Source organism: Asterias rubens, chromosome 12 (assembly GCF_902459465.1).
Source record: "Asterias rubens chromosome 12, eAstRub1.3, whole genome shotgun sequence".
NCBI lineage: Eukaryota > Metazoa > Echinodermata > Asteroidea > Forcipulatida > Asteriidae > Asterias > Asterias rubens.
In genome coordinates, this window is record NC_047073.1 from 2,861,751 (window position 1) to 2,889,748 (window position 27,998).

Sequence of the window (27,998 nt, forward strand, 5' to 3'; positions counted from 1 at the left end):
GTTGGGATACACCAAGTGGGAAGACTGGTCTTTGACATTTACCAAACGTGTACCTTCCCTTTAAGGAATAAATAAGATGGCCAAGTGACCATCAGAGGTAATTACATTTGAAGCGCTTTGAGAGAAATTATTATTACAGTAAGTGAAAAATCCTGAAAAATCACAGGCCTAAGAAGATTCATTGAGTTGTATGCATGTTTTGTTTATAATACTTACTTGGGGACTGTCGTCATGATCAATGAAGGAATTTGGCTGTACATGGAATTATGAACTCGCACCACAATACTACAATGGCGGCGCCCTTTGTGGCGTAACGGCGTACGCAAGCTTGGGTATAACTGGGTTTGAGTTTATAGTTTAATGTACGATCACTAGGCCTGCTGTGATCATAACTACGTCCCCCCTTAAAAAAAAGTATTTTAACATTGATTGTCACATTTAAGACTATGTAGTAATGTAGGGCAAGCACAAAGTTAATCCGTGTCCGAATCATCAGCTACGGCTACGGCTAGATTTCCTCGTCATCATACGTTGAGGTATAGGACCTCCTTAGCAACACCCTTAGCAACAGCCGTAGCCTTAGCTGCAGCCGCCAATTCAGATTCGGCCTTTCACACTCACTATGCTTCCAAACAAGAACACTATAAATAATTTATAATTTAAAAATCAATAAACTAAACTGGCATTATTTCAAACTACTCATATAAATTTATAAATAAAACGAAATTGTTCCATGTATTATCATACATAAATGTGTATTATCTCTTAAGCACAGACAATAATATAGGCGCACACTTTAATTGGGGGGGGGGGGCAGATACTTCGGGGAAGCTTTATACCCGGAGACAGTTTTTGCAAGAAGGAACAAAATAGTATTTAGGGGGGGGGACACACAATATCAGCATTTGTTTTTCCATTTTGTGTATGAGCTCCATGGCTACGAAGAAGTTGCCCAAGTTCACGTTACCTGCTATCTAACTCCCACGGAGCCCATGCACTGAACTGAGCATACTGTCTTTCTTTGGCAAACCCGAATATTGATGAGATCGGTTTTCTGCAACCATTGTACCACTCTGACTCTCGAATGGTATGGACTTTCTGCTCAGTTCCATTATATATATGAGGTACTACTCTGCAAATGGTGTCTTTCATAATCGGAAACGACTGCTGGACAAGCCCATGTTTCTTCCAGTCGAAGTAAGCATTGTAAAGTGAATCGTCCTGATCAAGGAACCTGATGTACTCAGCTAGAGCCTCTAATGATGGAAAGTCACTGACATGTATGAAAGAGTCAGGGGGAGCGATTGCCTCAAAGTCCGCCCGGGGTGCCCCGTAAACGACAGGCACGATGTTGTAGCCGAGAGAGTTGGCCCAGAACTTCTCCGTGATGTAGTCGCGGCACTCACTGTTCGCCAGTGCGAGGTAGAATTTGAACTTCCTCATGATGAGATTGCACCGTTCGGATCGCTCGGGCAGGCAGGTGAGGTTACCACAGTGCCCGTAAGCTTTGACTGGGAGCAGCTCTTGAAGTCTCTCCATGAAGGGTATACGCGGCCAGGTCACCTCTCCGCAATTACTCGCAATCCACACGATCAGGTCCGTCTTGCCGGCCGCATAATCGCGAGTCTTGCTCATGATTTTATTCTCCCCTGGCAGGTAATTCCTAAAATTACCAAACGGGAGATATATATCAGCATCCCGTCTGTACGTCATCATCTTATGGTACTGTAGTTGTCGAAGTGTGTGCGTCTTCGACCAGACCGTCACCCTAAACGGTGTCTCTGTGCTGAAGTAGATCCAGGTCTGGCCCTCTGTCGGGTTTGTGAGAAGAAGAGCTGGGAGATGTGTTTCCAATACCTTGGGGAGCAATCCGATGATAACTGCGTCCATTCTGACCATCAAGGACACGTCGTTACTGAGAGTGAGCGAGATGTTGCACCCGTGCGCTGGGCAGTGGACTGCTCCCTCCCACAACCCTCCTTCCTGGCGAAAGATACCCTCAATAGCTCGCAGCTCTGGCCAGTTCCTCATCTCAGACATATCCCCAAATATCATGATCTTCTTCACGCACCTGCCCCCTCCATGTGTAGTTGCGACCAGATTATTCCCTGGCCGTGTTTCTCCTGACATGACTTGCCTGTTGAGCTGCAGCTTTCTTGTGTACGTGGAGTCCCGACTCCCCACATCCCAAGATTCAGAGTTAACATTTTGAACATCATGAAGTCCTACTAACGCCCACATGACGAAACCAGTGATGCAGCCCAAAATGACCGCTTGCTTGTTCCGGGCGAGCTGAAAGGTACAAATGACAGAAGTAGTAAATGGAAAATCACATTTCAAAAACAAAAAGGCTGAAACAGCCGATTGATAAACGTCATCCATCCAATGAGTAAGCAAGCTCCTTGCTGTTTTAAAAAAGGCTTTTTAAAAAAGGCTTTTTAAAAAAGGCTTTATTCTGCGAATAATGTAACTGAACCAAGAATCCTTTTATTCACAGCCTTTGACTACTCAATGGTGTAGCAGAGCCTAATATTGTGGTTAATTACTTGAGAGTGTGACATTGATAATATTAATTTGTTGAGCAGATGGGGAAGGCAAACTGGGGGAGGCAAGCCCATGCCCCCCCCCCCAACCCCTAATTTAATACGCCACTGATAAAAGCAGGACATGTGGATTACTTTTTAGATGATTTTACGTTTTGTCTTTAGTGCTGTTATTGGATAAGTACCGTAGGATTGGAGTTAAGCTTATTATTCGGAAACAAAAAAAAGAAGCGCAGCCAAACATTTTTTTTTTGCGTTTTTTTTTTTGCTCTTTTGGGGGCCAAGGGGGTGGGGTACTTTACTTAGTATTGACTTGAGAGTCAGCCACTGTGGGCCGTATTAACCGGGATACGGACCATCGAGTGAAGAATCCCAATGGAGTTAAGATGCCCCCGAAGCGTGAGGAGTCCACCCCCCCCCCCCTCCCAATCAAGGCGGCCAATTGTTGGCCAGTCAACATGTTCTGCAAATATAGGATTTGAAGCCTGCTAGGATTTGAAAAGCAATTTCAACAACCGTTTGGTCAGGGCTTATTACTTGTAATCCTCTTCGTGTGAACCCCTCCTTTGACTGTAGTTACCCTGCTTTAGCCCCGGGGGGGGGGGGGGGTAGGTGGCAACGGCCAAAGAAAACACAAACAGTTGGTTTGTAGACCACACCTTCAAGTGGCCTTTGTCTGACGACTTGCATCACCCAAAATAATGTACTCATTTACGGGGTTGAGCTCACGTTATTGGCACTCCCCACCCCGTTGAAAGATACTATATTTAGTGCTGGTCCGTGGTGTAATCTGCTTCCAAGAAACTTACCCAAATAAGCCCCAGACCATACAATGCCCGATTTCATAGAGCTGCTTAAGGACAAAAAAAGTAGCTTTAGCTACTGCCTCGAAATTGCGTGGTTTTCCTTTTACTTTGCGAACTAACATCGGTCGGCCATTTATGGAAGTCAAAAACTTGACTCCCATAAATGGCCGACTGTGTTAGTAAACGAGATAAAAGGAAAACCGTGCAATTTCGAGGCATGTTTGTGTGGATAATTGTATTTTACTTTTACATCATCTTTCTACCCATATGCATTTTTATAACAAACGGTTACAAACACTTTTTAAAGACCAACTCGACCGACCCAAGGCAATGTGTTCCTTTAAACAGCTCTCCATTGCCCGTTACCAAGTTAGTTGTTATGCAGAAAATTATTTTGAGTAGGCCTTATTACCAATTCGAAGAAATACCTTTTTGGTCGTCAACCTTCAATCGATCGATAGTCCAAAGAAACCAGCTTTGTGCTAAGCAAACATTTCGTCATATCAAGGAATGCGAAGTGAAGGCAGAACTATACATGTATTAACGCACTGTGTAAACACAGTGTGTACAGAGAGATCGCTCGTCAGCCATGTAGGCTACGTCTCAAGGCCTCGGGGTCCCCACCAACCAAACAGAATTCAAGTACACCGGGTAACCAATGGTGTAACCAAGGAGCTACAAACAATCCCACGTGGCTGCTGATATTGCCACATAGTTTGAAATTTCGGCGCTTCAGTATTAGAGCATTCAGAAACGTTTTTTAAAATAACTATTATGAAATGGCGTAACTATAGGGCAGCCGTCAACCCAAATAGTTACCCATGGCACGGTTTTTCCTCCCCGTTTGAAATGTAGCCCCTTTAAAATTTACCAGAATGAAAACACTACGTTTAGTAAAGTTTTTGTGTACAACAAAATAGTACTTAACTCAACGTGTATAACTCAACTCATCGAATCGATTAAAAATAAAAAATGTATTAACAATACTTCCAGAAACTCCAAACGAGAACAAAATGGTGCATCCATAAAAAATAGAAACCTTTTAAAACAGCTTTGCACTTAAAATTTCTTCTCTTATTTCTCTTTTATATTAGAGCCAAAATTATAATACATAATTGTTATAATCAGAGAAACGCTCACAACCCCCACCCCAAGGAAAGCTAATTGTAAACGCATATTTTGTTTATTTGTTTTGTAAATAAATTTAAGTCACTAATTTTATTCCCCTAATGCCATGGCTCCTTTTTTCTTCTTCTTCAGTTTAACAAACTAAATCTAATACAATTTTATTTATGTTTTATTTAAACATTTTTTTCTGGAGGAGGGGGGGGGGGGGATAAAATTGATTCTTAGAATAAATTATGTTTAATTTTGTTTAATGTTTTTGACTTCAATAAACATGCAAACGAAAACTGTGTTTTGTTTTGTGGGTATGAAATTTCTTTGTGCAGTTTTAAATAATTATATTTCAATGCGCCCTCATCGCTCATATTTACATAAACCCTATCACTCAATGACATCGACAGTTCGCTTTGGTTGTCAAGTGACCAGACTGTTTCCTGTTCCTATACGATGGCTATTGAATGGAATGGGGGTACTAAACGTGTCCGTTGTCGACTTTTATGATATTGTAAATTAGCAATTTTCGGAAATACCTGCATGCTGCATGGTTACAGCGGCTCGTGGCTGTGGCTGAATCATCATGGTTACCTTAGAAACAGCCGAAGCCGTAACCAACAGCTCAAACATTGTCTTAGTTGCCCGAGTGATATTTTTCCTCATTTAAAAACGCACTATCTATTCTCAGCTTTCAACTGCACCAAAAATACAGTAATATGGCTCAGTGGTTTCTGCCCTGCCTGATACACCTCTGTGGACCCGGTGTGGCGGTTTCAACTTTCCGCTGTGTTCAGTTTTCCGAATGACCAAATATGGTAGCATTACGTCATGCGATGCCTGCGCACAGCAAGCGAAAGTAGTCCATTTTTAGTGCCGTATTGAGTTATCCATTACCCTCCGGCTAGCTGTCATGGCGGCGTCCACGAGTCGAGTACAACTAGCGGCAAACGCGTGGATCGTACGAGTTGTTTTTTATGCAAGCAGAGTGTGACCTGCCTAAAGTTATACCAATGAATACAAGTAAAGATGGGGCAAGATTATGTGACTACACAGAAAAGAAACGTAATATAAACAATTTGGGGGTCACTGCTGAGAGACTACAGTACTCGCCAGGGTACTCGCGGCGGTATCTGACAGGTCACCCGGAAAACTGAACACACCGGAAAGCTAAAACCGTTCGAACAGCGTTTTGATATGTCCGACTACGTCACCCGGAAAACTGAACACGGCGGAAGACTGAAACCGCCACACCGGATTCGCCCAGACCTGAGCCTTGCAATGGATTGGGTTTTTCAGTCCCTACCTGGCTGTGTGGGTTTTCCAAAACGTGGGTTTTCCAAAACGGGGGTTCTCCTCACACGTGTAAAACTGAAATGTCTTCGTTGTCTTCTCTGAAACGGTTGTGCGAAGTTTCTATAAGTATGTTGAGGTTACGGTTGATGTTACTATAGGAGTTCACTCTTTGGTTTGTGTGTATACAGACAAATTTACCGAAACCAGTGATGTGTACATCATATCTGACTCAAAAGGATGCAATGTCGTCGTATTGTCTATATTAGGGACTTTTCGTTTTCGACGACGGATGGTTCTGCGACGGTTGTTCAGCTAACGTTGTCGTTTTCAGCACAACGAAGACTCATCCCATGTACAGTCGTAGAGATTGAGGGACGACCGTCCTCAAAGCCGACGCATGCGTAGATGACGCCAAATGTCATCTTTGCCGTCGCAGAACCATCCGTCGTCGAAAACGAAAAGTCCCTATTATAAGTCAGATTCCGATTCAGACGAATGTTATTCTTCGCGCGCATTTGATTTCTGAAGCAGATCGCGTTGCCCCAAGTGTTAACAGGTGGTTTTACAATTTCTTGTTGTAGGCCTACTACTATTAATATGTTGTCTCATCACAATGAACACATATAGGATAAAGAATGAAATGTAAAGAATTACCTTTTGAGCTATCATGTTGATCCACATATTTTTAGCTACATGGTTGAACAACGAAGGTAGTGGCATGGTGTTCTTGACCAGTCGACCATGTACAGTTAGTTCTGCTCGCCTAATGACCACAACCTAAATAATAACGGTGTGTGTGTGTGTGTGTGTGACTAACCAGAGAGACTGCACGACGATAAACTGAGACCCATTAGCGATATTTCATCAACGCTTCCAATAAGTGAAAGTGCTTTCTTGTTTGACTTTCACAATGCCTGGTGATAACCAAACACCCGTCGCCATGTCTGTTTGCCAAATATGCATGGCAGTCCACTACACACTGTTGGTTAAATATATTATTCACTTGTCCATTCAACGCTGCGTATTTGTGTTTAGATACCTGCAAAGTGCACAATGTTACGTAACACCGTGTATCTGTCGGCTTATTCTTAGACGTACGTCAAGTATAGGCGGGAATGCTGTAAAACCACTTCACACAGATGTGATTGCTGTCATCCTTGCCCTTAACCCATCTGTACACGGTAATGATGCTTTGTACGTGCAGTTGGTTGCGAAGAAAAGCATTTTGACCAATAAGAGGCTGATGCTCCCGCCGGGGAAAACGAAATTATGAAGTGGTTGACCGAGCCAGATGTGGATAATTGTTTATCACTTTGAAAACCGCGGTCTTTTACGACCGAATCACAACCTAAATTTACCATTTCAAAAATAAAGGGCAAAATCGTCGAGCAGCGAACATTCTTTTGTCAACCACTAGTATATTTCCCATGGTCACCGTAACCATGGTACCTATGCATGCAATACATCCTCGGCACCAGGCAAAATTGCCCAATGGTTGACAATAGTCAGCAAGTCCATGCAGTCGAGTCAATCGTACAGGATACGGAAAACGTGAACACTTTAAAAAGAGCTAATGAGTTGAAACACAGCAATATTGACTAGAGATAAGTTAAGTTCGAGCCCTGATTTCATTTTTTTTCCCTTCAAAGATATAGTTGCTTGAATGTACCATTGAGAAGGCCTGGAACTTTAACCAAGAAGGAAAAACTAAGCATCAACGCTAATAAGACAAATTATTTAATCGCCAAAAGAAAACTTGTTGTTCTTCTAAAATGGTAATAACAAAGGCTTTTTACACAATGATGGGCTATTAGCAAAAGTCAACAACCATAATGCTTAGGCCCTATATTCTATAAAAGATAGAAGAATATGAACAGTGCTTTATCATGTCTTTTTCGTTGTGTTGACAGCCTGCTAAAACATAACAATTTTTGTCTTTGTATTCTGCTTCCGATTCTTCATTGCAGACTGTTCAAAGTTTTGCCGGAGTGGTCTCCTGATGTTGACGACACTGTCCCACAATTTTGTCGATAGTGTGGCAGCAAGCAAGGCTTTAAAACAAATCAATCCAAACAAAGCCAGACCAAACTATAAACCAAACCAAACAAAGCCTGTGGCTGTATTGAGACCTTTTCTCCGAGCTGCTCATCGTTACAAATTAATTTTTTTTTGATCTCTACTGCTCTTCCGTCATACAGTTTCGTCCAAAGGTTCCAGAGCATGGAGTAGGGGAATTTTATGGCTTTGGTTCGTCCGGCATTGCTTTGGTTCGTTCATGGAGAAAGCAATTTGCTTAAATGGTTCAACCGCCTAAGGGAAAGTGTCGAGTTCTTGCGAGAGTTGAGACCTTCAAATGGACGGGTTGTACGGCTTCTTCTGCTGGCATAGAAACATTGCAAGAGCATCTGCTGCTCCAGACATGATAATTTGATCGTCTTCATTTGGACCATATTCATTGACCGTAAGCCCAGTTATGGGCACTTGACACCTTTTGGTAAATTGTCAAAGAGCAGTTGGCCTATAACATAAATTGTATATGCAAAACTTAACAAATCTAGGAACATTTTGGCTCAAATGGTCATCGAATTTGCAGGAGAGTAATGAAATAAAAAACACCATTGTTGCGTACTTTGTGTGCTTTCAGATGCATAAAAAGGCTTAAGCTTAAGTCATTTATTATTTGAGTGAGGTATTACGTTTCTTCAGAGGGAGCCGTTTCTCACAATGTGTTATACTATCATTGTATCAACAGCTCTCCATTGCTCGTTAAAATACCAAGTAAGAATTATGCTAACCATCATATGAGTAACAACCAATAGTAAAATGTACAGTGCCTTTCCGCTATTAATAATAACGGTTCAAATTCCCTCCCGGCCGCAAGTCGTGGACAGGAATGTTTTATGAAATTGCTTCATTCTTGAAATCAAGTGAACATAACTAGGCGTATAGTCTGGTGTTCCAGGATTGAAATTTGAAGACCTATTAGCATCGTTGATCAACGATGCAATGGTCAGAGGTGGTGGGCGGTGTGTTGCAGGCCAGATACTTCACGGAGGCAACGAACGCGACTTAAACGAAAGAAATTTACAATTTCCTCACTGGGTGCTCAGTAGTTACAGTCTCTACTTTGCTTTCATTATCTGCCGGTTTTTGATGTATTAATGTATTTTTATATTGTAAACCTAAACACAATTCAGCCTTTTGGCTGCTACGTTTGATTTTTAATAAACCAATAATAATTACTATAGAGTGATATAAATAATGATCAGATTTGCCAATGACTGTTTTTGGATCAGTAACCCATTCGGATTAATTTATTCAGGTTTATTTACCGGGTCTCGTTCGTCATTCAATGAAACACAATTGCTCAGGTTTAATAAAAAATGTGCGGACAAAACTTAAAATGGAATCGAACGCCCTCGATCGTTACAATCCTACGTAATAAAAATGTAGATTTATACAATGGAAAAAAATTGCTTTGCATCTTTCATATTAAAATTGTCACGGTATGTTTGGTAGTGTTTTTCCACAACAACATTACTCCGAAGTGAAATTATACTAAAAATGCTTTACTCAAAAGTAGTTTTTTTTATTGGCAATAGTTGTTGCAAGAGTGGTTACCAAATGTATACATTCCCTGTACAAATCCCTTTAGTAGGTTCGACTATAAAACTTGTTTACATTTTGTATTTAATGTTTTGTCTTGACGTGATGTTCGTGGGTATAGACCATGTAAAGTGACAGTGAACGAGCCCCATGGCTTGGGCGCCGTGCAGGCACGATTTAACCGTAATTTAATCATCAACTAAACCATTAATGGAAGGTTTATAAAACATGCAAATTGAACCATATCGTTTTATAACAAATCATCAACTATGGTTTATAAACCATAATAATTAAATCATAAATCATGGTTCCTAAAGTATGACAATTTGGTGCAGGATCAAAAATCAGGGACTATAGAAAATCGTATTCTTCTAAAGCAATGTTGACGTAACTCAAACGAAGTTACATATTTTTTTCTAGAGTAACTGAGCTGCTTCTGATGACGAGTCAACATGAGATGGGGCGGAAGTCCTACATTATCTAACAACTCCTGGTTTCAGAGTCGCGTTGAGCATGACCTATTTCCATGTCAAGTTGACCCAGGAACGCTTGAACAAAATGTGATTTTGCCTCAGATTCCATGACAGTTTGAACCATTTCTTGGCCATTTTGAAACAGATTCCGGATCAAACTAACCCATAAATTGGTCAAGCCCAACGGGACTAAGAATCCGGCTCATTTCTGACCCGGGAGTGTTCGGAGTGTATAAAATTCACTCCTTAGTTGACCTGTCGGTGTTGCTTTGGTTGCCACGGACTCCTTGCCATTGAGGTTAGTGCTTCAATGACACGTGGTAGAGCTGGGCGGAGCTTAGGATCCTCCTCATAGCAGCGCTGTCCGAGTTGGATCATTTCGCCTTTGCGAGGGCTGACATTTGCTATCTGCAGAAATAGACAACCGAGTGAATAGATGTCTCCCGCTACGGTGTAGCCCTCACGACCGGTTACAACCTCGTGGGGTATATGGGGAAAACGCTTCAAGTTCTCCTGCTCCTGTGCCTCAGAGAACCCAAGAGGTCCGCTAGCCTCCTCTTTGCGGCACGCTTTCCCCATATCTATGATCTTGGCCCTCCAAATGTTGCCGTCATGCCGCAAGAGGGCGTTGTTTGACTTCAGATCGCAGTGAAGGAACCCCTTATTATGAAGATAGTTCAGTCCTTGTGTTATGTCGCTTGCAATCCATATCCAGTTGTTCAAGAATTTCATATGCTTATTCTGCTGTATGGCATTAAACACTGTCTGGCCCATCAGAGAAGTCGAGTCACCAATAAAATCCAGTACAATACTAGAGTATTTCCCGTTCCTTATGACGCCATGAAACTTGGGGAAAGCCCAGTGGCCTTGTGCCACCTGCATAGCTTCAACCTCCTGGAATATTTCTGTTTCTTCGACAAAGTTCATGAAACTTTTCACGGCAACCAAAGGCCTATCAGATCTACGCATTCTCCTGAGTGCGACGTTGCCAAAGGTCCCTTTGCCTAGTCTTACTTTCCCACCGTTACGATTAACTTCCTCAAAATCTTCAGGTTTGAAGACTCTACAACTCAACTGTCGAGCACTTCCCGTGACCGACTGTGGTATCTGTTCGACCCTTCCTAGTTCGACGATGTGTCGGTCTGTCTGTTGGGTTTGTTGATGTGTCGGTCGGTACGAACTGGAAGTTGTCGATGCTGTTGAAGGACATAGTGGGAGAGGTCTGTATGTTGATTGAGGTTTGAGAAGTGGTCTACAAACTGGGTCACATCCTCTCGACACTTCTTTGGGAACCCCAGGCAGAGCCCGGCCAGCTGGAGTTCGCTTCTTATGCTCCCTTGACCATTTGCATGCGGGCATAACTTGAATGATTCTGGTATCTGCTGTAGGTCTGCTCTTACGCTGTTCATTCAATACCTGAAAATGCAATTAAACCAGTCTTGTTAAAGTCAAGGTACAGGTTTGGGTAGTCTGTTTGGGTGATTATAATAATGTTATCCGTTTCACCGTATAGTTGCAACAATAACATTGTGTGGATCGTTATATTCTACTTTTAAAAAAACTCTCTCCCCGATGCATTTTTTAACAAACGGTTTAAACGCTGTTCATAGACCAACCCTTTTCAAAGCAACGTCTCCCTTTAAGCTATACAAATCATTTCTTTAAAAAAAGTAACATATTCCATAAGTTTCTTTACCTCTCTTTGAATATTCTCTCTGTTGCATCTTGCCTTTAGCGTCTTAAGATCAATCTCTACCAGAGATTCTTCAGAATCGTCTTGGGTTGCAGGAACTTCTACTTCTATTGGTGCGACTGTTTCCTCGGCAGCCGGGAATATCTTGTTTTGTCTCTTCCGTCTAAGACGCCGTTGCTTCTTGGATTTTTTCTTGCTGTAAAATAATGTTGAGAGATTCTTGACATGATTTTGCAGAACATTATGATCAAAGGTTTACGCCCTTGTCCAGAGGAGGGCGCTAGTTCATGCTATGCTAATAAAAAAAAATTAAAAACGACAAATTAATATCAAACCAAGAATAGGCCTTTACCTTAGTTTTTCACTTGTACTTTTTGGCTAAAAAAATAAAGTTCAAGCTAGTTAAATTATAGTGATCATTGTGGATTGTTCTGATTGGAAATGAGTGAGATTCATGTTTGTAGTTTAAGTTGTAGCTAAATGTTTATAAGGCAGAGTTTGCTTGTGAGGTTCGTGAAAAGCTTACCTCTGTGTTTTGATAACGTCCTTTTCGGCCTTGCTTTCTTCTTTGCATGTCCATTTGACATGTTCTTGTGGTCTGCCACAGTTTGGATTAGAGGCTTCGGGATCGGTAACCCTTTTCTCCGTGCATGCCCAGTCACATCTGTCTGGACGCCTGAGAATGTAGGAAGGTGTGCGGGATCTCTCAAGTTGTCCAACTTGCCCCTTTTCCTCTTTGCCTGTCCAGCCACCTCTTCCTGGTTTCTTCAAGATCGCTTTAGGTGATCCGGTTTGTTTAAGTTGAGGTGGTTGACGTTTCCCCACTGTGCCTGCAACGCCTTGCCTGTCTTGTTTAGCAAAGTCAGGCGTGGGTACGCGTGGTCGTTCAGATATCGGAACATGACTCTGCAATACCGTACCTTCACCGCTAGATATTTGTGGTTTCTTGTAGATGGGTACACGTGATCCTTCAGTCTGAGAACCTGGTCTCATCTTTCTTAGATACTTCGCAAATCTGGACCGAGGTCCGCGCGGTATCTCATATTGACGGACAATAGTGGAGAGGTAGTCCTCGGTTTCTTTCTTTCTCTCATGCTTAGATGGAGGTGGTCTTTCAAGCAGCTTGATCCTGTCAATTAAGCGCAACAGACCGTTCGGCTTGCATATTTCGTCGGGGGCTTCGTCTTCTGAGCTCTCAGGTGGAGACGGTGGTGCTGTCTTAATCTCAACCTCCTTGTCAGCTAAGGTCACCCGATTCAATCTGTCAAACCTCACGAAGAAGGTTTTGCATCTGGCAGGATGCTTGACCTCATGAACTGTCTGCTCCAAACTTCCCCAACCGTCCTTGTCTGATCTCTCAAAAGAGGAGCAGTTTGCCTGAGGGCAATACAGGTGTGCCTTGCCAAGCTCAGAAGACACTTGTGCAATGCTCGGCGAGGCCCGTTGGTATTCAAGAAATGCTTGAATCTCTTGGTTTTCCTAAAATATACAGTAAATGAAATGTGTTTGTTGGTAGTGCCACACTTTCCTAAACCATAATTCAATAAAGGTATGAATTCATAATATTATTGGTAGTGCATGAGCCAATAATAGGCCTAGCGGCTTCTCATTGTGATACTCCATGAAAAAAGAACACCCTGTTACACAAAACACAATGTCCACAGATTTACACGGTTTGAAGATAGGGTGGTAGAAGCTTCCCTTAAAATATTACAAATTACTGGTATTTTAATATCAATACTGGTAAACATGTTGACTGTGCTAAATTAATCTTCGAAAATTATTTTCGTTACATTGTTTTTATTCATTTCTAAAAAAGACTACAGTACCTCAGCAAGTAATATTTTAAGGGAAGCTTTCTACAATCATTTCTTTAAACCGTGTAGGTTTAATGTAAATGTGTGGACAATGTGGATTTTTTATTCCCTACAAAAAGTACACAAACCCTAAACAAAATAATATGACTGAAGCTTACCAAGTCAGTTTGACTCGGTTGTCTCCGGGGTGGGATGGGCTCTTCGTCAGGTCTCGACACAAGGCTACGTTTCTTCTGCCAGAAAAACGAAGGAGCTCTCATCCGTCCAGCCCTTGGAGCATGTCTCGGGTAGCTCGGTGGGGGCGCGTTTGGTTTACCATGGTTGGCGCAATAAACCCACATACGACGAAACGGGTTCGTCAAACGGAACCACCTGGAAATAATGAGTTCATTATGATCAATATTGCTATTGAAAATATGACACAAAAATGTTCTTAAAGGCACTGGACATTGTTAGTAATTACGTACAAAACGTAATTGGTGGCGAGTAATGGGGAGCTGTTGATAGTATAAAAAATTGTGAGAAACGGCTCCCTCCCTCAAATAATTACTATAAGACATCAGGTCTGAAAACTTTTTTATTAGTCATCTGAAAGCACAATTTGTGCAACAAGGGTGTATTTTATTTAATTATTCTCTTGCAAAGATGACCAATCAATCGAGTCCATATTTTTACAATTTGTTTTTTATATCAAGTGATAATACTGGTCTTTGACAATTACCAAGGGTGTCCAGTGCCTTTAAACGAGATACCGGTAAACCTTTGGTCAAAACGAAAAACATGAAGAAAAGAAATATTGCCATAAAAACCTATTTTTGGTAAGAAGCACTGCATCCGTTGATAATGTATAACATTAATTAAATAACTTAGGAATGTGGTTAAATAGAAAGAGATTCAAAGAAGTTCAACTCGAGAAATGTTTCCAATTTTGTAAAACTCAGCATTTCCAAGTTATGATTTTTTTTTCTTCAAACTACCTAATGGCGTTTCTTTGGGTGTTCATATTTAAGTTGGCCGTGTCTCTTACCTGTTTGGTCCGTTGATGTTGTAGGGGCAATAGGATTCCATATTCCTGTCCATTCTTGGGTACGGATATGGTTTCTGATGATCATAAACACAGAGATATCAAGGATACCGAGGGAGTTGGCAACACAGGTCGGGCTAGCCTATCTTTGGTTTCCATTGCAATTTCGACAAAAGTTATCTATATTAATTTAAAACATGCCGAAGGTTGCATCAGTGATCATCAGTCCAAAGCAGTAATTCGACATTGGTCAAATAAGATCATTCGAGTTTATTAGGTCACAAATAACATAAAGAGGCACGAGCAGTCAACCATATAGTTCCACCAATTTGTAAACAGATGTGGAAACGTACCCTTGATAGACTATAAGTTATGTCATGAAACGTCACATACCAATGTTGTATGAGTATCGAAACGTTTTAAAATAAATCTCATCATCATATTTTCGGGAAAAATCTATTAAAATGACAGTAAACTTACCTTTTTTTTTCTTCTTCGTTGTAGATCAGGATATCGTAGATCGACTCGAACACAATAAATATCGCAAAAACTTTCACTCTGTGAAACGCTATTTCACTTTTGCCGGAGCAATCGCAAAACAAAACCTTCTAGTTGACAAGCAAACTTGAAAGTCATCGTATTTGTTGATTTTCGGGTCGAATGAGCGAATTTGTTTGTTGCTAGAGACAAATGATGACACAATGAATGTATTCCATACGCTGTTCCGTAACTGAGGCAGAAGTTCAAAGATCTGTGTGACGTCACAAGGCTTTCGAACGAACGGCGTGGTCGTTTCTTGCGTATAGACCCTACGCGCAGCACACAATACACGCGCGTCTCCTGTCCACCGTTTCGGATATCAAAACGTGCACAAAAGGAATTGACTCCCCCCTCCACCCGCGTGTCGGATTTCTACAAGTTTTGAAAATCAGCCTCGTTCCACACTCCTCATTCTTGTTTACGTTGACTTTATTTCGCTATTTTGGATCCGCTACATAGTTTTCTCCTGTCAGAGAGCATGTAAATAAACGTTTCATTAAATTAACATCAACAAAAACATTGTATTATTAATGTGGGGAAATGGACCCATTATTATTTGCAACTTTATTTAAGGTCAGTAGAGGGCGGTGTTTCCCGCTCAGTCATCATTTTCGCGGGCTGGGCCTCTTGATACCTATTCACCGTCATAAAGAAGTTTCTTTTCGCAACACTAAAATAGTGCAACGTTTTCTTGAAATTACTACTTTTATCAAGATATTGTATTTAAAAGTTGTTCCATATTCAGACTGTGAATAATGGAGTTTAATCTAACCACAAATGTATGATTCTTGGGGGTGTGAATGTAAAATAATGGACTCCCTCAAGTGGCAGGGAGTTATCTCCGTACCTCTACATTAAAATCGGCCTCCATTATATTACTCTGTTCGCTACACATTGTGCTGTGCATTCTGAAAATTGCTGTTCACGGAAATAATGTGAAATGAATTTAAAAGTTTGCCTTTATGTTGTTGTCTAGTAAACGATATTGACAGACTGGTTTCGATTATTTGCGTCGCACAATCAAGGCTTTCCAATCTCCAATGAAGTACATCTGGTCCCCGCCGCGTTTCTCCGTGCACGCGTCACTTCCGAGGTACTCCACCACTTCGCTCTGGAGCTCTGCAGGGGCGTCCTGCACGAAGTTCACGGCGTGTGTGAAGAAGTTGAGCAGTAGGTTAGCATCCTCCGTTCGGTCTTCTGGCTTGCTGAAACAGGCTGTGATGTTGGACCTCACTTTAATGGTGAAGTTTTCCGATACAGGGATGTTCTGGTTGGAGCACGCAGCCTCGACTTCTGCTGATGTTGGATGGTGTTGTCTGGCTCCCCCTAGGAGAGGAAACCTTTTCCACAATCGCCCCAAGCCACAATTTTCTGTATATAGAAAATGTACAAATTTAAATAATGTTAGGATGACATCCTTTTGGTTTATTCACAAGGTACAATGTTACATCTTCAAATGGCAACATGATAATGTTTGTTTTTGAAACGGAACATCTGCTTTCACATAGCAATAAGAGCATTTGGAAATTTGAAGCAAGGCCCTAGTTCTCATACTTATATACGATAATAAAAACGTCGTATTATCACACACCATTATGGAATTTAGGTCGGGGTGACATGACGTCAAAGGACAAATGAGCTCATGCCACTAAAGCTATTTGACAATAACAGTCTAAAAAAATTTTTGCACCGAGGACAAAAAATGCATTGTGCATACTCAACAAACAGCCATGGAATGTCACTTGGATAGGACATATTGAACTCAAACTTTTTTTAAGTTTTTCGAAATTCGGTTGAAAAGAAACTCTTTGTCAGCAAACAAAATGTGTTTTGCCGAGTGTGGCCTTGGGATAGGCTTACATTCCGAAGCCAACAGTATTTGTTGTTATAATGGATGTCGATTGATGACACTTTTTGAGTAGGCCCTTAATACATCCAAATTACATAATGTTCGTAAAGGAAGTTGAGCAAAAAGAGGGCGCTACCAGACAAAATGCCTTCATGATTCGCCGTCATTGGGTGGCGGGGCGGGGGGGGGGGATCTCCGAGAGGAAGGCTTTACTAGCCTGAAAATCTTACGTCACACTTTGAGGCTTGTGCTTCACGCCAGAACAGGACCTCCAGCCTAGGCCAATCCCAGTACATAATCACCTTTGACCTATTACGTTCATTTTGCACAAAATTAATATAACAAACGTCACCTCGGACCAATCAAAACACATATCCAATGAAATCATATGATATCCAATGAAATCATATGATATCCAATGAAATCACTGGTTCTGAAAAACAATTTCCTGTGAAGACAGGTTTTATATACCAGTTTAAGGCTTTACCTGAAACCACGATGACCATCATCACACCCCCGGGTTCGAGTCTGTCATACAGATCCTTCATAGTGGCTTCGAGATCAGGAACGTAGTAGATGGAGTGAACAGAACTGATGAAGTGGAACTTGACCTCATCCTTTCCAGCAATCTCTCCACGGAACTCGTCCAGTGTTTGCGTCTTCCAGGCATAGGACATACCCTGCTGGTGGGATGTTTCGTCGGCAGCTATCCGTGCCTTGAAGAGCGACACCATGTCAGGTACTGGCTCTACAACTGTCGCATTGACACGACCGCTCGACTCAGTTCTGGATCGGAGAACTTTCAAAACAGTGTTCTCAATAGTTCCTTTAACAAAGGGAACATTTTGAATTTAGGGATTGTTTGATGTGTGATGGGGTTCTTTGTTGACAGAAATTGCCGCTATCCTTAAATTTAATAAATTAATAGAACACTTTTTATGTTGTGGGGGGGGGGCTGCAGGATTTAAAACGAGAATTGTAATTTCTGACCACAAATGCACAATGTGTATGAACGAACATAACGTAACTTTTGAAATGACAACGGAAGTTCATGGTCACTATCTTACCGTCTCCAGGTCCAATGCACAGGGCTCTCATTGGGCCAGTGACGTCACCCATGGTCTTGACTACTTCCTTGAGCTGGGTTTCCATCCAGTTGATCAGGACATTATGTCTGTCAGCTACTCGGTCATAAACACCGAATGCTCTGTGGTAATACTCCATATCATCTGTTAAGGGTCGAATCGACGCCATCTTGATGGTACAACCAAAAAAGCTACTACAAGAAATGAAAAATATAAACACCACTAAAAGTTGACCATTAAACATTGTGCGAACAAATACTTCCACGTACCATCGGACTGCAAAAGCTTTAGCAACCAGTGTGTTTGGTTTAACGGGAAAAACTCTATATCCTGCCACAACTTTCCCATTCGTATGAAATAAATAAGTGTATAATTTACTGAAAATGAAATATTCCTTTTAGTAAAAATAAGTGAAAAGTGGTGGCAGGATACGGAAATATTCCCATTGTTGCCTACGTTGATGTTAAAGGAACACGTTGCCTTGGATCGGTCGAGTTGGTTTAAAAAAGCGTTTGTAACTGTTTGTTATAAAATGTATATGGTTGGAACTTATGTTTAAAAGTAGAATACAATGATCCAAACAAATTTGCCTCGAAATTGCGTGGTTTTCCTTTTACTTTACGAACTAACACGTTCGGCCATTTATGGGAGTCAACAATTTGACTCCCATTAATGGCCGACCGTGTTAGTCGACGAGGTAAAAGGAAAACAACGCAATTTCGAGTGATACTTGTGTGGATCATTATTTTCTACTTTTAAAATATCTATCTAACCATATGCATTTCATAAGAAACGGTTTCAAAGACCAACTCGTCCGATCCAAGGCAATGTGTTCCTTTAAGAACATACCGATTTATTTGTCAAAGCTATTTGTAGTTCGATGGTATCAGGTGTCAGTCTGGCCTGACATTGAGGTCATTGAGGTCATATCACAAACCCCTATAGTTGCATGCTTCGCATCCCATGTTTTCATTGTGTGTTTGTAATAGGATTTTTATCGGGGCGAATTTTTAATAGTTCGGGGCGGAGTGGTTGAAAGAAAATAGAGCCTTTAAGCATGGTTTAGGGTCTTGCTCTATCCATGGTTCAAAATGGGTCTACATTGGGGTACCCTCTGTCACATGATGGGATATTATGACGATCAACTATTTATTTTTTTACTTGGCCTTACGTTTACAAAAGAGAAACCAAGGGCTTCATGCAGGCACGATTTGTACACAGCTCAATGGAAGAAAATCTTAATATTTTATGTAGATTGCACTGTCTTATTATTCTTATCAACTTTTGATATGATGAAAGGGGCAAAACTTGTCCAGCTTTTACTTTCATAACTCTTAGATTTATGCAAACATTTTGTCACAAAATGTCAACTTTTCCATATGACAAGTGCAGTATCTTGCCTGCCAGACTAGCCAAATAATGTTCAAGGTCACACGTATAGTAAACAAAGGTCACACGGTATATAGACCAGACGTTGTGTCATGGATGATCACACAAAACTTGACCGCTGTCTGCGAGATAGTTCAGCTCACCCAATCCTATATTGTTTAGCTCATTCCATGGTTTCAACAATTCTATCAAAATATCTTTAAAGACCTGCAGGCATAGGTGACTGTTGCCGCTCGACTGTGGGTTGTCTATTAATCAAACTGCTATCCACAATCGAGATCCTCCATGATAGAACACAACGGGTTCCCATTTTGTAATTCCATAGACTGTGAGGTGCAGCCCCACAGGGAACTGTGTGTACATAGTCAACTGTAAGGTTGTACTAGTATAAAATGGTTCCTATTCGTATTATTCACAATGAGCAATGATCACGTAGTTATGTGTATGATATTATGTATATACATTACACAAGCTGTTCTTACCTAGTTTGATCTTGGGCACGTAGCTGTAGATGTGTCCACTCAGACGGCTGAGGACCTTGCTCGGTGATCCCGCAAACCCACAGCTCAGGAGATAGACAATACAGAAATCACTGATGCACCAGCATGCAAAACACTCGTTTGACCCCGAAATAGTATTTACTCGGCCATGACATCAACACGTATGGTATCAATGTCGGTAAACACTGACCGGTCTCCTACACAATACATGTAGATATACATCATACGATCGACCTTTTGACGTGTCACATAATTAAAGAATGACGAATTAAATTCGACAAAAGGACGACGTTTGGCGCAAACTTTAAAGCTATTAAGCGCTGGGACATTTTGATATTGTGTCTTTACCCTCCAAAAGTTTGGGGGGGGGGGGGGGGCGCATGTCAGAATGTGCCGCTACAAAACCAGTATTGGCCCAATAGAGGTTTTCTACCATTTGGAAAGTAAAACTTTCATGCAGACGAAAATTCAATCAGCTTAAGTTTTTCATTGTCTCATTAACGTTACAACGATTTTACAATTTTAAAAACTTAATAAACTTAATATACTTAAATTAGATAATGGAACTATGCTAACTAAATGGACCTATTGGTATGCACTAAATTGTTAATTAACCGGAGTGTGGGTTCGAATCCCGGTCGTAGCAGTAGCTAGTAGTCAGGGGCCAGCAGTCTGTTCCTTGCTCTATGCTGGGACCGAGTAAAGCAGTATTGCGGGAACTTCAAGCAGAGCGCTGGCACGACCACCGCATCAATCATGCATAACGACACTTATATTTAGTACTCACAATTATGTCACTTTGAAAGTCTCTATACACAACAGATGAACAAAAAACCCAGCATGTAAAAAAGCCCGTGTTTTGTTACTGCAGTAACAAAACAGTATGTTTCTGCTCCATTGGATACCCCCCCCCCCCAACCCGTAGGCATAGACATAGACTCGTTGACAAGTCGTTAAACCGTTGTTGTGGTGGTAGCGGCAATCCGACTCTCTCCGTGATTCTCGAGACACTGGCGATGTTCCCGGGAGACTATACCCCGACAATACTCTCTCTCGCGACTATCTGGAAGGAGCCTCGCCAGGAGAGCAGTGATCTCGCGAGAGTTTGAAAGAGCATTTTTTTGTCGTGGAGCTATAGCTACCGAGATTGTACACAATCGCAAAATCAACGAGCGACTTATCCACAAGTCTAACATTCACAGAGAAGAACCTATCCATTAAAACTTTTCTTTCACACATCACAGCACTTTTACATTGGCAAATGGTTATTACGGTTATATTAGCATTCGAATAATAGACCTTATGCACATGACGTCATTTCAGTACGGCGCCCTCGCCTTGAGGTCAAAAGGAGGTTGTTCATAGGCCAATCTATGTGCGTTTCGATTGTTTCGTCACCGTTTGACCTCAAAGGTGGCGGCTAGATGACGTTTTAATGCATAAGGTCTATAGCGCGTAAACCGGGCGGGTACATAACGCCCCCCCAATGGAAACGTGCTTGGGCCCAAGCTGTACTGGCATCACACTTTCAGTTTCTAGCTCGCAATCTAGCCCCCACCCCACCTCTTTATGGGTATAACCATTTACACTAATAATCTGACCACATGTTCAAATAATTGTCCTATTGTGCTTGATGTAAATTGTGGTCAATTTATTCAGTACTGATAAATACAATACAATTTTTACCTTTCGAAAATCATATTTCAAAAGACATCGCCGAAACTCCAGAGCAAATGTGCACATCACGCATGAAGAATAATCGCTATGGAAATACTGATAAGCATTACTGTGGTAACGCATCTTGTATCCAAATTTCGGGGATAAAGAGTGCTTGATTTTTGTCCATAACCGTATAACTTTTAAGTGAAACGTTTCTCAAAATGCATTGTATAAACCCTGAATTCAAATCTAATGTATGTAGGCCGATTTCTCACCTCTAAACGTGTGCTAATATAATTTTTCTATGATGTACATTTTTCTCACGTGGAAGTGATTTATTGTATACATGTACATAAACAACACAAGGTTGACAGACAATGAACAGCCTGAAACCAACCTCCTGCTACAAAGATCATGTCTGTCAGGGCATGAAAGTAGCGAATCCATGGACAGTGTCTGTGTTGCTCTTTTTCCAGGGGACCCGACGCATCAGTACAAATTGATCGGTTGATGGTTCCTTTTTTGTACCCTGACGGTATTATAACAGCCGGTTCTCGCGTTTCAGCTTGCTGTAATCTTTCAAGTGTGTATAACGTGGACGGATCAACGCCGGTAAGTGATTTGATTTTCACATGGTGACGGACTTGATTGGGCGACATTTGCATTGACCAGGACACCTCTAGAGACAACACAGCAGGATCTACTAAAGGTAACATTAATGTGTTGTGTCGAGTAGGCCTACGTCAGCAAATGTATTCCAACTTGACTCCCATTTTGGTTGATAGGCCTTGTTAGTTAAGTTCACAATGGTGTGTCAATGCATGGAGGGAGAAAACAGAAGTTCAGTGGTGCGCAATGTTACTTGGTAACAATTTCCAACAAGGCAACGGTATAACAAGAGTGGATTTCACAAAGAGTTTACACTATGTCTTATAGGACTAGCCTTACGTTTTTAATAACTCCTAAGTTAGGACTATCTTTGTGAAAGTGACCCCTGGTAAATGTACTCTAAGGGCCTTGTCACACGAGGCAACTCTTGCGGGCAACTTGGAGGCAACCAGCTGCAGTGCATACTACAGGACCACTTAGGTATTACACAAGTCATTTTCCCAACATTGTCTTACGATCCCCTAAAACAAAAGGTGAACACTAAAATGAGAATGGCTTTTCTTCTTAGAGATTGCCTTGAAACAGGTTGCCTGTAAATTGCTTCGTGTGACATGGGCCTTACCCTTCGCTGGAAATTCTTATTCAGTAATAAATGCAGCATTGGCACACAGGCTGGGGTATGAAGGTCTTAAGTCCATTTGTTATATTATGTTTGTTTGTTCGTTTGTTTGTTTGTTTGTTTGTATGCATACAGTAAACCTCAACAGATCGGGACATAATCCTGGTGTTTTATCTTTGGGTGTATGGAATCGAACTTTGGTAACTTTAAAAGAGCTTATCATTAAATAATTCGTAATAATGATTTCTATAAGGCTATAGCATGATACCCGGGTGGAGGCGGGTTGATATTTTTATGATAGCTCCATGGTATTACGGGGTGAACAAAATCTCCGGTTCGGAACGGGTTCCGACCCAGAGGTTTTTGACAGTGTGAAAAGGCCTTATTAAGCGAATTGAATTTAGAGAGGGCCTTGTTCATATTGGACTCTGTTATTGCTTTCCAACTGAGACTGAAAATGCCGGCTGACCTTTAGAACAATTGTTTTCTTTTTAAAACGTATCATAACCAAACCTCACAACCAAACCGATAAACACAGTAATAGTGTCGTGGAAGTGTCATGTCAAACGAAGTTGTGTCCTTTCAGATGCTTGTTTTCGAGACCTCGAAATCTAATTCAAATACTTCTCTCTCGAAAACTACGTTACTTCAGAGGGAGCTTTTGTCCACAATGTGTTATACTGTCAACAGCTCTCCATTGCTCCATTGATTGATGTTTGTATTATGCGCATGAGTATTGTACAATTTCCCTGTCACCGTCACCTGTTTAGGTTCAACACTCAATAATACTGTTGCTCTATTATAAGTATCGTCATTCTCCGATCGACCCAATGGTGCTTTGAGTAGCGGGTTAAGTGCGCCACATCAAATCTGGATCAACAATACAACTTTGAGCCAGATATAATGAGTGATACAGAATTCCAGTAATCCGTGTTGCGATAACAGCGAATAGTCAACACGTAAATCAACCAAGACCAACACAAGCCTATAAATAGGTTTTAACCTTTTAACCAATTTCTCTCGGGAACGTGTGCATCGTGCACAGAACGAGTTACTCAATGGGAAAAGTTTTTTACTTACCCCTCTCGAACGATATTTTCTAAGACCGGTCTTTTAGCACAATCGATAAATATTATTTTTTTTATTTTAAACCATTTTCAATATAGGTGAAGGTAGCATCTAAAGCAATCACTATGGCAATGCGCAGCTTGACCGACGATATGGATCACTACCACCGGGCCTTTGGCGTCTACCATCGGGTAGCTGATAGATACAACGTTTTGAGTCAATGGGTCAACACTGAATTACGTCAAGCATTCAAATCCATGAATGTCAATTATACGGATGGTAAAGAGGATATGAAGATACTAAGCATCGGACCTGGGGATGGTAGGTTGGGCTTGCACTATTCAGACCATTTTGCCAGACCAGTGAATCCCAAACACTGTTTGCCTGTAGACCTGATTAGGCCTACACATGTAAAAAGATGAACAAGTTAATGTTCAAATGGAAATTACGTACGCTATGTAGGCTAATCAAATTATGAATCACATGAAAACCAGCACATTTTCGTCACATGGAAACGTCACAACTATCAGCCAATGACATTGATACGTGCACACGCCACCCACAACTATCAGCCAATGATATTGATACGTGCACACGTCACCCACAACTATCAGCCAATGATGTTGATACGTGCACACGTCACCCACAACTATCAACCAATGACGTTGATACGTACACACGCCACCCACAACTATCAGCCAATGACATTAAACCGTGCACGCGCCACCCACAACTATCAGCCAATGATATTGATACGTGCACACGTCACCCACAACTATCAGCCAATGACATTGGACCGTGCACGCGCCACCCACAACTATCAGCCAATACGCATTACAATCCGTTTATCTTCTTCAAACGTGATTCTTAAATTTCTTTTAAACCCCCATGCGGGTCGAAGTACCCTGTTAGTCTGAAGATAAAGACTCCTGAAAATACAACCAATGTCTACATTTAATTTACAAGCCCCGTACATGGACATAACAATGGCTCTGACTGTCTGGCCTGTCAAAATACATTTTCACAACTTCTCAAGAAAAAAGATAAAGACTCCTGAAAATACAACCAATGTCTACATTTAATTTACAAGCCCCGTACATGGACATAACAATGGCTCTGACTGTCTGGCCTGTCAAAATACATTTTCACAACTTCTCAAGAAAAATGTGCCCCATGTAGAGGGTGTCCTGCAACCAGCAAGGTAAAATCACGGGCCCGTTAAATTAAAACGGAATAGCTTCAGTTTTAATATAAAGGGATCGCCTTTTTTGATAGTGATTTGGTTCGTTTTGGGGCAATCCCTAGGCTTCCGTTTGCTTTTTTAAATATTTTTTACACGTCTCTTAATGTTTTCTAGTGTTTTTATGTCCTCCATTTTCTGTTATTGTTGCTGTGTGTTTTTGATGTAAAAGCCTGAACGAATAAGATAAATACATAAATAAATAGCTAAATTGATTAAAGCTGTTGGCATAAATTATTGTGGTCGATGTCCCTTTTTTCCTGTAGGTGAAATCGAGAACCAAATCTTGCGTATCCTTCGAGACGGACACGAACCTCCACGGCCAATCAAAGCTACCATAGTGGAGCCTGCTGTGGACATGGTTTACAGGTACAAGACTCGAGTGGTGAAAGACACTGCACAACTTACCGACATCAGTTACGATTGGCGTGCTGAGACACTGGACGCCTACCTGGAGAATGGTGAAAATGACGGCGCTAAGTTCCACTTCATCAGCGCACTGCATTCCATCTACTATGCGAGTGACATGCAAGCTGCTATTAAGGATCTGTATGGTCGTCTTGAAGATGGGGGAATTTTGCTCATGGTCGTCATTTCTGGTAAGACATAATACCAGAAACCATTCATTCGGACACGGCATTAATAGCTGCCGACATTTGCAACATACAATCAGGGGGATATTTAGAATTACGTTTAAAGCCACTGGACACTTTCGGTAAACAGTATTGTCCAAAGGCCCACACTTCGTGTATCACAACTTATATATAAAATAATAAACCTGTGAAAATTTAGGCTCAATCGGTCATCGGAGTCGGGAGAAAATAACGGGTAACCCCACCCTTGTTTCCGCACGTTTCGCCGTGTCATAACATGTGTTTAAAATAAATCCGTAATTCTCGATATCGAGATTTGATATTGTTTTAAAGTTTTCTCAAAAAATAAAGCATCTCATTGAATAACTTTTCAAGAGAAGCCTTTCACCATAACCTTCTGTAAACCCTGTAAGTTATTTGTAAATCTGTGAACTTTAAAAAAAAATTCTGTTCCGAAAGTGTCCAATGGCTTTAAAGGCAGTGGACACTAATGGTAATTCAAAATAATTATTAGCATAAAACCTTTCTTGGTGATGAGTAATGGGGAGAGGTTGATAGTATAAAACATTGTGAGAAACGGCTCCCTCTACAGTGCCATAGTTTTCGAGAAAGAAGTAATTTTCCACGAATTTGATTTCGATACCTCAGATTTAGAACTTGAGGTCTTGAAATCAACCATCTAAACGCACACAACTTTGTGTGACATGGGTGTTCTTTCTTTCATTATTATCTCGCAAGTTCGATGACCGATTGAGCTCAAATTTTCACTAGTTTGTTATTTTATGCATATGTTGAGATACACCAACTGTGAAGGCTAGTGTTTGAAAATTACCAATAGTGTACACTGCCTTTAACACAATGGGACAAAGTTTCCATAATCAGGGAGTTTTCCAAAGTATTCATTAGGGCATGTTAAAAAAAATAGTTCCCTCTGAAATTCACAAAAGCAACCTCTAGGCTACTGATAATTAAACTAGGCCTTCATCGAGTAGGGCCTTTCACACATCAAGAAATACAGTGAATAAATATTGTCTTTAGAAAATGAAAACATACCACAAGAAAAATGCATCTGATAATAACGACTTTATTTGGATTTAATGATGAAGATAACTTTTAACAAGTCAGGCATTTAAAGGCAGTGGACACTATTGGTAGTGACTTTACTCAAAATAATTAATAACACAAACCCTTACTTGGTTACGATTAATGGGGAGAGGTTGATAGTATACAACATTGTGAGAAATGGCTCCCTCTGAAGTAACGTAGTTTTCAAGAAAGAAGTAATTTTCCACGAGTTTGATTACGAGACCTCAGAATTAGATTTTGAGGTCTCGAAATCAAGCATCTGAAAGAACACAGCTTCGTGTGACAAGGGTGTTTTTCTTTCTTTTCTTTTATTATCTCGCAACTTCGACGACCAATTGAGCTCAAAGTTTCACAGTAAATGCATATGTTGAGATACACCACAAGCGAGATGACAGGTCTTTGACAATTACCAATAGTGTCCAGTGTCTTTAAAAACGATTTTTTATTTTCAAAGACAACTATTGATGTTCTAATGATTTCAACAAACAAACAATGCCATATTCAACATTCCACTACAACTGTTCAACATTCACAATTGACGGCAGGAGGCCAGAGTAGACAACTTTAACATTAGATTTTAACATCTACAGTATGTACATTTTATGGCATTAAGAAAATACCCAAATGATGGGAAACAGTATATTTAAAACTATGTGTAGTTAAAATCTGCAAACAGATGACTACAAATCTCGTAAGAAATATGCAAACCATATTGTGCAGAGCTACAACCAATTCAAACAACTGCTGATGTTTAGCAGTTGTGCCAGCTTCTCAATTCGAAATTGATTTACGGATGAATTGTCTATAACTCTTTGATATTTGGCCCACAATGTCTGTGTATGGAGACAACTTGTGGCTTTTATATGTATTGGTATCTTTATCTATTTTGTTCCTTTGATCCAAAAGATAAATCTGGTTTCGGACGTTTCGGAAGCAACTTTCCACTAATGTGGGGTTCTAGACATCATCATCCAACATCAGCACAGGTCCTGGCAGCCTGTCAGAATGAGAACATCCCCATAGACCAGGAGTTTATCACTAAAGTACAGGCCAACATCACCCCCTGCTTCAACGATCCTCAAGACATGACGCAAGATGGTCGCCTCCTGGTTGATTTCTTCACTCACGTTGCAGACTTCCTTAAGGATGCCCAACCCGAAACCAAGAAGGAGGTCTTGGAGTTTCTTGGAGGGAAACTGTGTGCAGAGAAGAGAGAAGATGGACAGGTGTACTTCCATGGTGACTGGAAGGCTTTCATCATAAGACGATAATTACAAGACTCTGATTGCTTCATCTCTCTGTTCCCTTGCTCTAAGATCTCTCCTCACCCTTGAAATCATGCTTAGACATTGACCAGCTTAATGCAAACAATAGTGTCCAGTGTCTT

The 27,998-nt window shown here is 41.0% G+C and overlaps 3 protein-coding genes across 8 annotated transcripts; 1 reads left to right on the top strand and 2 right to left on the bottom strand.

Moving 5' to 3' along the window:
- On the bottom strand, positions 1 to 25,419 carry LOC117298070 (alpha-(1,3)-fucosyltransferase 6-like). Of its 4 annotated transcripts, none has more exons than XM_033781299.1 (2): positions 25,341 to 25,419; positions 1 to 2,292 (listed from the first exon to the last, which is right to left on the bottom strand). In XM_033781299.1, the coding sequence occupies exons 1-2, from the start codon at positions 25,344 to 25,346 to the stop codon at positions 964 to 966; spliced, it is 1,335 nt and encodes a 444-aa protein (XP_033637190.1). In that variant the 5' UTR covers positions 25,347 to 25,419; the 3' UTR covers positions 1 to 963. The 4 variants fall into 4 exon arrangements, with proteins under 4 accessions (XP_033637190.1, XP_033637192.1, XP_033637189.1 ...); XM_033781301.1 differs by lacking the exon at positions 25,341 to 25,419 and adding an exon at positions 20,353 to 20,380; XM_033781298.1 differs by lacking the exon at positions 25,341 to 25,419 and adding an exon at positions 6,416 to 6,708.
- On the bottom strand, positions 15,332 to 20,576 carry LOC117298072 (histamine N-methyltransferase A-like). 3 transcript variants are annotated; one of them, XM_033781305.1, is made up of 5 exons: positions 20,525 to 20,576; positions 19,720 to 19,852; positions 17,831 to 18,042; positions 17,251 to 17,589; positions 15,332 to 16,285 (listed from the first exon to the last, which is right to left on the bottom strand). In XM_033781305.1, exons 3-5 carry the CDS (start codon positions 18,015 to 18,017, stop codon positions 15,918 to 15,920), a joined length of 894 nt encoding a protein of 297 aa, XP_033637196.1. In that variant the 5' UTR covers positions 18,018 to 18,042; positions 19,720 to 19,852; positions 20,525 to 20,576; the 3' UTR covers positions 15,332 to 15,917. The 3 variants fall into 3 exon arrangements, with proteins under 3 accessions (XP_033637196.1, XP_033637197.1, XP_033637194.1); XM_033781306.1 differs by lacking the exon at positions 20,525 to 20,576 and having other exon boundaries at positions 17,831 to 18,039; positions 19,720 to 20,038; XM_033781303.1 differs by lacking the exon at positions 20,525 to 20,576 and having other exon boundaries at positions 19,720 to 20,036.
- Positions 21,805 to 27,902, top strand: LOC117298073 (histamine N-methyltransferase-like). Its single transcript, XM_033781307.1, has 4 exons — positions 21,805 to 22,105; positions 23,791 to 24,013; positions 25,199 to 25,531; positions 27,518 to 27,902. The coding sequence occupies exons 2-4, from the start codon at positions 23,818 to 23,820 to the stop codon at positions 27,880 to 27,882; spliced, it is 894 nt and encodes a 297-aa protein (XP_033637198.1). The 5' UTR covers positions 21,805 to 22,105; positions 23,791 to 23,817; the 3' UTR covers positions 27,883 to 27,902.
- Positions 27,903 to 27,998: the final 96 nt, after the last annotated feature.